A 14,789-nucleotide genomic window follows, 5' to 3' on the forward strand; every position below is an offset into this window, starting at 1 on the left:
TTTATGTGACTTATATATACATAAACTTTTCACCCTCTGTTACAGCATCATTTGGTAGAGTTTTGGTGTTGATTTCGGCTGGCGTTCCTCTCAGAATGCGCAATTCAAGGAAGAGATTATTTTAGTGACAAGTTTATTTTTGACCGGTCAATTACTTCGACTATATCTATTAATTGTATCGTTTTTCTAATTAAACATTGGGATTGAGACCAGAACCCATCTCACCAGACTTACAAGCAAACTCAGACTTTTCCTTATTCTTTAGCACTCATCACTTTGTTTTTTGCTCATTAGATATATACAATCAGACTTTTTGTAACAACAGTTTAATACAGTCGTACTGAGTGTAATACGGACCAAAACAATAAACGTTCAGATGAACAAATATAATACTTTATTTTGCATTGAGAAATTTGTACATAAACTCAAGCTTGCCACCTTTAATAAGTCATTACTGATTTTCAAACTGAAATTTCCACCATGTCAGGGCTGTTACCATTTTGAAACATCTTCTTAAAATACATATGGTTTAAAAGGCCCAGTTTTACCACGATACTTGATGATGTATATACATGTATAACCCTGATGTATATACATTAGGGTGGCTCGTTTTTGAACTTTTTTTTAACTTTTCCCGGGGTAGTGGGGAAATGGTGCCAACCTGGGTTTTTTTTTTCGGTCATTTATCGGTCATTGACCGATTTTTTAGCAAAATGTCCGAAAAAAATATAGTCAGTTCGGTCAAAATGTCCGAAAAATATATAGTCAATTCGGGTGTTGCAAGGTTGAGTTTCGCTGATGAACGTTGAAGAAAGTTTTCTCAGATAAAACACGACAACGTTTCTCAGCGAAACTTAATGTTGTAGCTCATAGGCGCCTAACTATTTTTTTGGCCGTGGGGGCGAAAGCGTGTTACATCAGCAGCAACGTAAATTCAGCAAAATGTCACGCAGATGGATGACATAATTATGTCGTCACACTACGATTGCTTTTATTGCCACACTCGGAGTTATCGCTAGGTTCGACCTACCGTTAATTATTATAAACAAAACTCGACCACTTCGGTTAAGCAAACACATGCCATGCGTCTGCGTAAACTAGCGGTTGATGGACTGCGACTCTTTAAGCTAAGCACAACATAAAGTTTAGCAACGAATTAGATTTATTACCATGAAACAAGAGACGAAAAGGTTTACTAAAAAGTAAAAGGTATGCTGTAAATGGAATGACAATGTCTTGAAAATGGAATGCAAATACTAACTTGATTATACGCTTGAAAATGTACCTGTTGAAAGTAAAATCATTCACGTTTACATCAATTCAACAGCACGTCACCTTGAATAAATTTAGAAGTTGCTGACATCCGTAAACAGCTCTTGAAAAATAGTTACGGAGAGACGTTTGATTATAGCTCCCTTTCACTACAATATCGCAACTTATGACTGACCTGCTTTCAACTTTATGGTTGACCTGTTTTCGTGTTGCAGATGAAACAAAAATTGATCCGGTTTTTATGGCAACGGTCGTGTGTGCGCCATGCAGTTAGCGCGAGTCCGTTGTTGCGTTGATTATTCCGCATGTGCGCAATGCGGTTTGTACCAGCCCTTGTTGCGTTGGTTGGTTTTTACGTCGTGCCGAGACTTCAAGTTCATTTTCACAGCGAGCGGTTCACTGCCGCGACAATTCACTGCAGAGGTTTCGACTTTCGAAAGCAACATCGAGTCTGTTTGCAAGCGCATAAAGCTAAACGCACGCTCCGTCTACGTAGCAAATTATGTTGTTTTTGGGTGCATTCAACATCTGATGACATTGAATCGACACAAAATGGTAGAGTTTTGCTATGTCGCAGGCAGTAAAATCAGTCATTTTTACATTGATTTAACGTCTGCAAAATGACAGATTTTGTCTGGTGTGGAATTGTAGCATCGCTACTCGTTCTAGTGATTATTTATCGCGAAGCTGTTGCGGTTTGCATTCAAAAAGTGTTTTCCTGCTGCCGATCGCTAGTTCATCTATTGTTTTATGTATCAATACAGCATAAAAAGTTGGCGCCTATGTTGTAGCTAGTCAGGAAGTGCAAATTTTGGTTTGTATCAGCTACTTGAAAGGAAATATTTTCCTCAGAAAAATGACCGAAATAACTAAAAAATGACCGAATTTTTTCAAGTCATTTCGGACAAATGACCGAAAAGTGTCAGCGAAAAAAAAAAAACCAGATTGCCAATGAGTGAGAAAACGCTCATGACAAAATTTGAGATTCGTAACAAATTGTCTTCAGCCTCCTCATAAGGCTCAAAAACGCAATTTTTCCAAAAATACTTTTAGTTTGGGTAGATACAATATTGTTTAGATATACCGGTATCTAATTATCCTAAAAAAAAAATTGAAGTCATTTGAACTATTCCTTCAGCTTCCTCACAGCTTCTGAAAATTTCCATTTTGCTGAAAATTTCGCATTTTTGTTTGTGGTTACATAACGACAAACTTCGTCAGTGACGTAAATTCAAATAAAAGACGTCACTTTTTCCTACCAAATTAACCCAATTTCATTAAAAAAAAGACGCAACAGCTCAGGGCAGGTCTATAAAAAGAAATGCAATGACGTTTAAAAGTTGGCAAAATGTCTAACGCAATTATGTATGATGTAACCACACACAAAAATGCAAAATTTTCAGCAAAATGGGAATTTTCAGAAGCTGAAGGAATAGTTTAAATGACTCCAATTTTTTTCTTAGGTAAATTAAATATATCTAAACAATATTGTATCTACCCAAACTAAAAATAGGTTTGGAAAAAATTGCGTTTTTGACCCCATTTTTTGATTTTTGAGCCCCATGAGGAGGCTGAAGACAATTTGTTACGAATCTCAAATTTTTGTCATGATTTTTTTCTCACTCATTGGCACCATTTCCCCACTACCTCGAGAGAATTAAAAAAAAAAGTTCGAAAACGAGCCACCCTCATCGAACCAAGTCATAAACTTGAAAGTATGTCGGTTGCATTAGTCCAATGAAGACCAAGTGCAGGCTAGCAACACACTTTGTGAACCGAAAACAATAAACTGTGTCTTGTATCTTGTCCTCATTCAATTGTAGTTAGTTTATTTCCATTACATTGGCGCTGTGGCAAATGCAAAGTTTATCCATAAATTGCATTGTAATTGCCTGAAGATGGTGTTGCATTCCTCCCCTGCAATTGATGTAGTTTCAATACTGGTCTTACAGCTGCCCTTCATACACGTTCAAATCTGCAAATAAAAATAAGTTCATCACTTAATTTTTTAGAGAACAGTTTCAGTCATAAAAACATCCAAAAATATGTAAAAACAACCATTTCCATAATCTAAAGTGGACAATTCAGGGTGGAGTGGGGAAAAACTTTTGAAGCTGCACCAATTTTACAGAATGTTGGCTAAAGTAAGTATGTGCATTTTTTAACCAGATAATTAATTCATGATTGTCTTTATGCTGCTTCCTACAGGTGCCTAATTAGAATAGAAAGTACCGGTATATACATTGTTCTGTTTGTTAACTGCAGTTGAAGATTTAAAGTGGTAACAAGAAAACAGGTTAAAAAAGTATTGCACGGAGATCCTTATGTTCACAAGCACAGAAAAAGCAAAGCAAGAATCATGTTGGCTCCTCACAACAAGCAGAAGATGAAAATCAAAAGCTGAGAAAAAAATCACCAGCGGTGCCACCTGCAATATGCAGATTTCTTGTGCCACAGCTTAACACTAAAGTAAAATCATATCACCAACTTGTAAAGCTTGGCACAGTTCATAAGCCTGAGCCACCTATCATAAGATCGCTAACAGATCAACAGTTTGACAATGTCATCGATGAACCTCTGCGGCTGGATTATCTGCGGTGGAGCGTCACGTTAAGCTTGTGACTGAAGCAAGCTTATCTGTTGTAGGTTTTGAAAGAAGGGATGAGCTGATTCGTCAGAAGGTGCGATCTCATCAACATCATGTAAGAACTCAACAGCAAGAAGCAATTCCCACTAGATTGACATGTTCACCTTTTTGTGCCGTTTGCTGAAGTCTCAATGTAGTCCTGGTAGTCTAGCACATGCAGCAGTATGGATCATATCAATCTGTGTGCTGGTGTTTTCTTGCCAATAATTTCATGGCAGATCACAGTCTACCCATCACCAATTACAGTATATGCGACGTCGAGCAGTAAAGTTGTTACTTGCTACTGTGTGTGTACTTTACATGAGCCTTTTATTGTATTACCAGTCACACTATTGTACCGTTAGATCACTGCCAACATGCTCTCGATTAACCCTTATATTCTCTGTGTCATGATTGTGTACTGTATACAGGGTTACAAGTATCGGTTCCAAATCGCTATTCGATAGCGCCATTCTCTACTTTTTCAATATCGATTACGTCCAAGTCTTTTTTTCTGCCAATATCGTTTATGGTTTTTCTTTACTTTTTTTGACTGAATCAATATTGTTTGTTCGATTGTTTTGCGACTTTTATCAAGCCTTTAATTCTACTTAATAACATACGACGGACAAAGATATCATAGCCTATTTTGACGCTTATGCGAGAAAAACAATTGAGCAATATCGATCGGAAAAACCTAGAACATCACACAACTCAGGCGAAAGAGAAATTGAAAAAAAAAACTAATCGGGAAAAAATGATGGTTTGCGAAAATGAGAGAACTTGTATACCTGGGACTGGTATATAAGTCCCCCCCCCCCCCACCCCCCTTGGTAACTCATGACAAAGACAGGACTCAATGGACATGGCTCTTTCGCCTTAGTTGTGTGAAGTTCTAGACGTTACCATACCGATCAAGCGGAGTTGCAAGGATAAGCATTTTGTTTGAAGTTATGCATGATTGAGCAGGAAGGTACTAACATTGAAAATCGTTGATACGCGAAAAATCTCTAAATTTAACTTTGATTATGCTAGCTTTAATTTGTTAAAAACTTGTGCTAATTGCATGCAGGGCATGAATTGTTTGTTTTTACTGCAAATCTTGTTGCTCTGCACTAAATATCGTGTAGTGACATTTTGATCTTGAAGTCTAGATGTAAATGTAATATTTTGATCTTGAAGTGAACTCTTTTACCCACAATATTTTTGTGGCAACACTGTTCAATACAAAATATTCATTAATTCATGTTACCACTTAAATAGTGTGGGTAAAAAGGTTCACTTTGAACCGTGATATCTAGGGAACCACTGCCGCACTGCATGCAGAGAACTCAAATTTGGAGGAATTGGGAAATAAACCCAGCCAGGCGATTGTCCCCCAAGCTAAATTCTTGGAGGGAACACTGGTAGGCAGCATGAAATCAGATGCTGCTTGATTAGTATTTTTTCGAATTGCGTTTAATATCGATTAGCTTATTCTTTATTCTCTACTTTTTTGTTTGACTATCGATTTATCCCCTACTTTTTTCAATGTCGACTTGCAACCCTGACTGTATATTATGCATACTGTGCTGTATATTTATGGCAAATGTAATAAGCAAAAGTATCCAAGTCATCTGTAGCCTACATATTCAGTACAGCATGTGCATTTACCCATTACCTTGTGCTTGCGCTACCGTTTTTATTCAAAACATTGTCAAATATACGTTTTGTGGTCATAACTTTTTTCTAGTAAGATGAATGCGAAAAGTCCTGTTAGAGCAGATAGAAACACTATGATTTTGCATCATTTGATACTAAACTTATGTTCCTAGCACCAGCAGTTCCAAAGTTACAGCTGATTTGAGAATTTTGGGAGTATTCACCAATAAAATGGTGGGTAGCACGGCCAACATAGGGTCCAACTCCTCAAAACCAGCCTTGTTGTTGTTGTTTTTTTGGCAATTTGTCAGAGATCTATATCACCCTAGTGGACATATGTAGGCTACAGGTCATCAAGTCAATGGCCAACGATAATGTCACATACAAAAAATTGTTTCTATGCAATACCCAAAGTCTTACAATTTACTCTGTGTCACGTAGCCTAATGTAATGAACGAGCCATTTTTAAAGTTTAAAGATTCTGTGTTGAGAAGTAGCCTAATAGCAGTACTTCAAAGCGAAGATGAAAAATAGTTAAAATCACATCATTTACAAGCTCTCATGGCTAGAAAGTCCGATGCGTGACTGACCGGCGCGGCCGCAACGATCACATGGAGAAATGGCACCGGTGATGATGTAGAATTATGACGGTCTTGTCTATTACGTCACTTCACCTGTTGGTTGGTGATACGCGTTCCCTCATACTTAGAGACTGAAATACTCACATTAATATTACTTCACACCACAAAATAGTTTAGGGTAGGCCTTCTTTTTCGTTGTATAGTTCAGAGTGCGGTAATTTTTGATTAAAGTTAAAATTGCATTCGATAGTTAAACTTTCACAGAGTGGTTCGATTTATGCTTTAATTAAGGTAATGACGTTGCCTATCATGGTCGAACTATTAAGTTAGGCTATGGTTTTTACTTCTCCGTTTAGGCCTACTATCATGCTTTTCATATTCAGAATCGGTATCTGTAGGCTACAGTGACATACCGTACGCAAAGACCGTGAGAGTCTATATTTCACCAACAGATAAGCTACCTTAAACCTTGGTCAGACTATAGAGTAGCATAAGGCAACTCTTGATAAAAAAAAAGTCAAATTATATCGAATGCCCCCCTCCCCACGGAACAAAATCTTGCGTACGCCACTGAACGTACCCTCAATACGCGTTGTTCATTGGGTTTAGTAAGCCAACTACGTCGTCTACGTAAGGCATTGAATGCGACGTTAAGATATGTCGTATCGTTTGTTTTCAATACAACATCCATCCAAATGAGTAAACTAGCCGTTGCAAATTAAAACATTATCGTCAATGCAAGCTGCTATGCCAGTAACCTATCATCCAGTGGCGTAGCCAAGGGGGGGAATTCGGGGGTTACAACCCCCCTTGGCACGCGTGTGACGTCACGATAGGCCTATTAAGAATGATGCTTTCGGTCTCTATGTCTCTAAAACAAAGTTTGCCTAATTTAAAACGAAACTGCATTAAAAGAGCGAGTTTTTCCAATACCAAACATTCAAATAAAACTCAGCCAGGAATTAGCAACAAAAAAACATGGAGACTTAGCTGTATTACGGTACCGAAAAATGCCCAAGAAAACATGATCTTATCCTTTTGCTATGCCACCGCACAGTAGGCTACCATTTTGCAGGACATTTATACCCACATTTTTGTTGAAAATGCTCTCAGAATGCACCAAATTCAAAGTAGTTTATCAATATTTTCTGGGGGAGGCCCCCCAGACCCCCGACGCTGGGTGTCGCCTTTGGCGAAGACACCGTCGGGCTTCGCCCGCCGGCCGTCAAAATTCCCCACCTTTCAAAATTCCTGCCTACACCACTGCTATCGGCTATTGTTACCAAATGGACGTTTTTTAATTTTTTGATTCAAAAGCATTTTCAAATGCCCCCCCCCCCCCCCCCCTTGAGAAAATCCTGCGTAAGCTTTGCTGGGTTTGCTAGGTTTGCGAGGTTTGCTACGTTTGCTAGGTTTGCGAGGTTTGCTAGGTTTGCGAGGTTTGCTAGGTTTGCGAAGTTTGCTAGGTTTGCTAGGTTTGCGAGGTTTGCTAGGTTTGCGAGGTTTGCTAGGTTTGCTAGGTTTGCGAGGTTTGCTAGGTTTGCTACATTTAAAGACAGCCTTCTGGAGTTGCTCAGGGTTCTGTTCTCGGCCCTGTCCTGTTTTGCCTCTACATCAAACCTCTGTTTGACATCATAAAGCGGCATGGGCTTTCATACCACTCATATGCTGATGATATACAATTGTATTTGCGTGTTACTGATGAAGATTCATTGTGTTGTATTAAGTCAAAATTCCAAAAATGTATGGTTGATATCTCAAATTGGATGTCTTATAATATGTTGAAACTGAATCAAAAAAAATGTGAGTTTATTGTATTTTCTCCGAAACGGTGTATTTCAAAGTTTAATGACATGACCCTTACCCTGAGTAATATCAATCTTTCTTCTTCTAACTCAATTAAATTGCTTGGTGTAACATTAAATCAACATTTGTGTTTAGAAAACTTTGTCAGTTCCATTGTCAAATCTTGCTTTTTTCATCTTAGAAATATTGGTTCCATCAGACAGTTTATTAATGTTGATGCTTGTAAAACTTTAACTCATGCACTTGTGACGTCCAGGCTTGATTATTCAAATTCATTGTTAAATAACATTCCACATTGTACTATTTTGCGTCTTTAAAGAGTTCAGAATGCTGCTGCTCGGCTAATTACTTTAACACGTCAACGTGAGCATATCACTCCTATACTAAAATCCCTGCATTGGCTTCCAGTATTGTATCGTATTCGCTTCAAAATATGTCTATTAATTTATAAAGTTTTCCATGGTTTTGCTCCAAACTATCTGGACACTTTGCTTGTTCATTATAAACCTGCCAGAACTTTGCGTTCTCAACATCAATTGCTCTTGTACAACCCTTCATATAAGACACAATATGGAAATCGTACCTTCCCAGTTGTTGCTGCCAGTTGCTGGAACTGTTTGCCTATTTGTGTGAAAGAAGCAGAAAATTCAAATGAATTCAAAGCTCGCTTGAAAACGTTCTATTTCAATGAACATTATGACTGAATGTACCGTATTATTTATCACCATTGTCATGTACAGCGCCCAGGAGCATAGTTTGACTGTGGATGTGGCGCTATATAAATGTTGTTATTATTATTATACAATGACCACAAGAAACACTCTTCTGGAAACGTCTATTCGAGAATTGTATTTCTGTAAAAAATAGCCCACGGCTGTCGAAATTGGGACGCAACACGGTACGACACTAAAACTTGTCACTGCAATACAGATTACTTGGATAAAAGACGGAAATTTCGTTCAGCTAGCAAGCAATAAGCAAAACAGTTAAATATGCGACTAACTTTCAAGCAACAATTTTACGAATGAGCAAATAATTTGCAATATTCCAAATCCCACGTAAGCAACTAAGCATCTTATGTGACGTAATAATGATAAGCAATGATAAACTATTCAAGCACCTGTTTCAAGTTTGGCTAACACCTGTTCAAGTCTAGCTCACACCTGCTCAAGTTTGGCTTACACTCGTTCAAGCACTTAAAGATTTAATGATGATGTAATGCTATGCTGCAGCCATGGGCGTCCGCACATAGGGGCAAATGGGGTCAGCTGACCCCCCCTGGAAAATTGTTGGATAAAAAATGAAAAAGCGAGAACATGCAAAAATAGGCATGAATTCAATGAAGCTGTTCGTAACATTGAATCATACAGAAAAGAATAATCAGCCACCAGTTTAGTTAATCAGTTCTTGAATAAAAAGTGAAGTCGACGTGGGTCTTTGCCGAAATTTTCGATGACTTTTTGGATGAACGAATTTTTGTCCGAGTTTATTCGGCTTCTGTGGACACTCATCATACACAGCCCAGATAGCCTGTCGTCAGACATGGTTGATCTGAGCCATGTTTTGACCCGCCTCATTGTGCTGAATGATCTTTCTACCGTACAAGTAGTGGCGGGGAGGGTCAGTAATGTTATCATCGCTTGACGTACAGCTGGAAAAAGTTCCATATTTTTCACCAAGTCCACAAATTCCAATTCTTCCTGGTCTTCGGACTGAGGAAATTTTTCTTTTATTGTTATGTCATACCACGACATGGCGTCCTGCTGAAAATTGTCAAAGTTGTAGAATTGGTGTATAGTTTTGACCAGGGCTTTGTAGTCTGAACGGTCAATTTTCTCCATCTGCGCTGGATGCAGTCGGTATAACATGAATGCCGGCATGTTCGTCTCTGAGAAGCGGCTTTTCAGAGACTGGATTAAAGAGTCCATGTAAGGAACGTAAATGGAGCGGCGATAGTATTCCTCACTGGTGCCACCAGTATTTGCTCTGAATACTTGACGGACACATTGCCGTGGGACAGATATGGTGACACCAATTTCTTCGGCTGACTTCAATGCCGCTGTATAAATGTTTTCTGCAAAAAGTGTTTCTGCATTTTGCCGATGATCACAAAACATGGATACGAGTTTGTCAATGTGTTTCTTGACACCTAACATGTTCAATTGGACTGCCTGAAGGGCTTGGGTGACAGGCTCCAAAATTGATGAATACTTAGCGATGATATGTAGCGTTATTACAAAAGTAGAGGTTCCAGAAGCGGTCCGCAGCTGGTGTGCGGTCTGCCGTCCCTTTGCATTCGATTCGTGCTGCTCTAAATTCTCCAACTGCCTGTGAATTTCGGTGAAATTTTCCGCGAAGAGTCTTATACTTTTATATTTTGCGCTCCACCTCGTTTCACATAACAATGGCGTGTTTGGTATTAGGCATCTTCGTTTCGGGCTCTCTCTAAAAAAATTTATTATAGCCTTCACTGTTCCAATAGTGTTCCGTACATCCGAAACTGCATTCAGATCGTTGACCACGAGGTTAAGGCGATGGGCTGAACAGTGGACAAATACTGCCAACGGATACTCGCTTCTAATACGTGCCTGTACTCCATTTTCTTTACCTGCCATAGTGGAGCATCCATCGTATCCTTGACCACGTAGTTTGTTTAAATTTAGACCGTACTTATTACACTGATTTATTATTGTCCCTGCAATCGTTTCTGCGTCCATTTCGTTCAGTGACGTAAAACCAAGAAACTCTTCTCGAATGACGAGATTTTTTTCGTCGAAAAACCTCACTCCAATAGCCAGTTGCTCTTTTCCTGAAATGTCAGCGGTCTCATCCGCTAAGATTGAGAAGCCAACGGAAGTGTTTGCTGCAGTAACAATTTCATCTCTAACCGTTTCTTCACACAAACTTATCATCTGGTTTTGTATACGAGCCGATGTATACTTAGCATTGTCACTTGCGTGCTCCATGTGATCTTTCAAAATTCCATCACCAGCTTCAATTCTAAAACTTAATAAATCATTCAGATTACCGGACTTGGAATCCTTTCCCCTTAATGCAATGTCATGAGTACTACAAAAGATGATGCTTGACAAAATCGGGGCTAACTTTGCACGGTTACTGGCAACTGTGGCATTGAAAGCATTATCCAATAAACTATCAACGCGACGTTCCAGATATTTCACATTTATGATGAACTCGTTAGCGTCCTCCTGAGCATGACAATGCCAAGCACTACTAACATGGCTTCGAGCAGAGTTATGGAAATCATTATACTTTATACATGGAGCACTGATGAATGCGCCAGTTGTGCCACGATGAATAGGCTGCCGAAAGAGCACACACAATTTGCACATGGGTCCTCTTAGGAGAGGAGAATACGCTAACCACTGATATTGCTGTAACCATGGATGTCGAAAACTTCTACGTCCCTTGGAGTCTAGTCGAAAATCATAGTCACTTGGTGGTGTGTACACATTAGTTAAGAGTTCGTGTCGCATCGCACTGGATATGGATTGGACGTTATTGACGTGATTCCCGATATCTGAATCATGGCGAACTTGAACAAGGTGAGAAATTGATATGCTGGTTGATGGTTTAGGATCAGGTGTGGTATCGCTGGTTGATGATGGCGGATCAGGTGTGGTATTGTTAGTTGATGGTTTAGGATCGGATGTTGCATAACAACTCGATGGCGTACGACCAGACGCAGAGTCGCTGATCGGTGAGTGTGAAGCATCAGCGACTTTTGAAGCGTTGAGCGTGGAGACGTCACCGCGGCGATCGCTGCAGTTGCGCTGTTTGCTCGAGGGTGCCGCCTCATCTTGCAGGGCAGAATTAGCGTCAGGTTTACGTTTCTTAAAAAAGTTCCTGATGTCCATCACTACATATGTTTACGTTTAAAATATAAAAAATCAGAGCTTTCTCGGCAGCAAACACATCTACAATGCTCTTAAGATCTAACTCTCGTACACAAGAACTTTCAATGGAAATCATTGCTAATGATGTAAGCCTTTCATGCATCATAGTGGATCTGTGAAATGTTTTGATTAGTTTAAGCTTGCTGAAACTTCTTTCAGCACCGGCCACCGAGACTTGCCAGCAAAATTCGAACAACAAGTTTGGATACACTTCCAATAAATGTTTTTGATATACATCAAAGCGTGACATAATCATACACTGTGTATCAACTCAACTCAACTTTGAGTGGGTCAACTCATTGCATTTAACGATCTTGGTAGGCTATTAGGCTAGCAAGTCCGCTAGGCTAACAAGGCTACCCAATCTCAGCAATCTGATCTAAACCTTCAACTAAATGATCTTAATAAGGCTGTAAGTTACTAACTAGCATTCAATTTATGGACCGGTTTTTAAAGATTATAGACTCCCAAATACCATCGCGTAATTGAAATTCTTCTTTTTCTCTGTTCTTACCTTCCTTTACTATCTCTTATTGGAACTACTAGCTACTAGCGGTCGGTCGCTGCGGAAACCACACAGTTATGACAAAACAAAGTGCATTATTACCCCAAATGTATATATTATACTTTACGCAAGGTTCACTTGAGCACGATAATAGTATCCAATAAAACGATTATAGGCTATAACTCTGATAATTTTTGCTCTGGCTAATTTTGATAAAAATTCGTAGAAATGTAAATACTGATAAAAATGATAAATTGTCTGGATGGTGTAATGGTCAAATTTTCAAAAAATTTTGCACCCAGCCGAAAGGGCAGAGTGAACCCACCTTGACCCCCCCTAACCGAAAACCTGCGGACGCCCATGGCTGCAGCTGCAAATTTTTTACAGGTCTTGCAAACAATTCTGCAATCTGCTCATTTTTAGCAATAGTCCATTACGTCAGACGCCAAGATTCAGTAGACCTGAACGGTTTTATATGACGTTTGATATGAAAATTGTCCGTAACAACACTCTATGCTTGAATATGCTTGAATTGTTAGCATTATTGCTTGACCTAACAGCTGATGTCTGACATAAGCAGGTTGCAAGTGACATCACAATACACTTTATTGATGCGATATATTCAGTCTTCGAAATTAGCGACGGCAATGCATGAATGGCGCATTAGTGTCGGCAATAGAAATGCCGAAGCACTCGAGAGCTTGTAAGGTTAGGGTTAATCATTCCTCCCAGTCGTTATGGCACAGCCATAGATTTGTTCCTTACTCAACATCCTGATGGAGCTCTACGAAAACGAAAGAGGCGTTTGGATTGGTATCAAAGCCCGAAAGCCGCACAACGTGGACGCTTCATTGCAAACAACGAAGACAGTGTAGATTTACAGCCATGCGATGAGCCTCTTGATGTGACTGATTCCAGTGATGACGCGATAACCTCGTGCTCCGATGGGTCTGCTACTATTCGGCTAGTCTGATTCGGCTAGTTCCCTATTCGGCTACAGTTTTGAATTGTATTTTATTTTACAATATTGTTTCTTTTGCATTCCGACAAAGAAAAATAAATTGAAATGAAATTTAGCGCAAAATGTTTGAACCATTAAATTGAAATGTTTGCTTACATCAAATCGACATGTATCCTACGTCACCGTCTGTATGCAAACGCAGAATATATTAGAATCAGTGACGATCGGTGAGGGAAAGCAAGGAAAGCAGTGCTTACCTTAGCAAAAACCAGAGATATCTAGACACCGGGATGCGAAACTTGTTTTAGCTGCATACAATCGTAGGGCTAGAGGTGGAAAAATAATATATCAAAAATTACTCTCTAATGCGAACAAACTAGATTCATAACCTTAATAGAAGCACTATGCTGAAGCTGACATGAGAAACCAAAACCAGAATATTAGGAAATAAGATGGTATGCCGGAGTTTTTATTTATAACTAAAGCATGATTAATGTACACATACAAATTGAAGATGAGACAAGAACGATACTGTAGATTGCAAACTACTAGGAAATAAGATGGTTTTATTCTAGGATATAAGCATTCCGCAATTGAACAATCATTTTAAACCAAGCAAAGTTTTCTCAAAACTAACAGATAACTTAGGATTATAGAATCCCTTGTGAACTCTACAGGGCAGCAGAAAGTTTGTCTGAAACTATGAGAAGCTAACTAAGCCATCGTAGCCATCGTAACTAAGCCAACACGGTGATGCACAGTGCTGATCATGGAATACGTTGATGAGTTGATCAACAAACGGCATCAGTCCAAAATTATTAAAAAAAAAAGGTAAACAGCATTAAATTAACAAGCGCAACAATGAACGATGGCGAACATACTAAGCAAATTCTGTACAGTTGGTCACAGCGGTAAACCATAATTTCTTCGTGGGAAAATTGTAACTTAAAGTTCCCGGATCCTTTCGTCTGCATATAATGACCGAAGAAACACACACTTGAACTTCTTTTCAAACAGTGTATTTCTGTAAAAATTAGCCCACGGCTACCAAAAACGAGGGGGTGCAACGCGTACACCACTGAAAACTGTCACTACAGAACAGATTACTTGGATAAAAGACGGAACCTTTGTCCAGCTAGCAAGCACTAAGCCAACAGTTAAATGTGCGGCCAACTTTCAAACAATCATTTTATGAATGACCAGAATAGATAGCAATATCTCAAATTCACGTATGCAGTACTGTGACGCAATAATGAAAGACAATTATGAAGTCATTTCAACAGGTGTTTAAAGCTAATGTAATATTTCCTGTTTAAACAGGCCCAAACAAGTCCTAACAAGTTTGACACAAGTCTATGAACAATGGTGCAATTTTGGCACATTTTCTAGCAACTTCCATGACGTAATATTCAGTAGACTTGAACGGTTTTTATATGACGTTTGATTTGTACAGAGATTGGCCGTAACATAGCGGCCCCTA

General features: G+C 39.1%; 1 protein-coding gene across 1 annotated transcript; it reads right to left on the reverse strand.

Moving 5' to 3' along the window:
* Window positions 1-9,326: 9,326 nt before the first annotated feature.
* LOC145769022 (52 kDa repressor of the inhibitor of the protein kinase-like) lies at window positions 9,327-11,804 on the reverse strand. The gene has a single exon (XM_082580620.1). The coding sequence runs from the start codon at window positions 11,802-11,804 to the stop codon at window positions 9,327-9,329; it is 2,478 nt and encodes an 825-aa protein (XP_082436746.1).
* Between the last annotated feature and the right edge of the window lie 2,985 nt (window positions 11,805-14,789).

The sequence above is a fragment of the Aplidium turbinatum genome, chromosome 4 (genome assembly GCF_918807975.1).
Source record: "Aplidium turbinatum chromosome 4, kaAplTurb1.1, whole genome shotgun sequence".
Taxonomy (NCBI): Eukaryota; Metazoa; Chordata; class Ascidiacea; order Aplousobranchia; family Polyclinidae; genus Aplidium; species Aplidium turbinatum.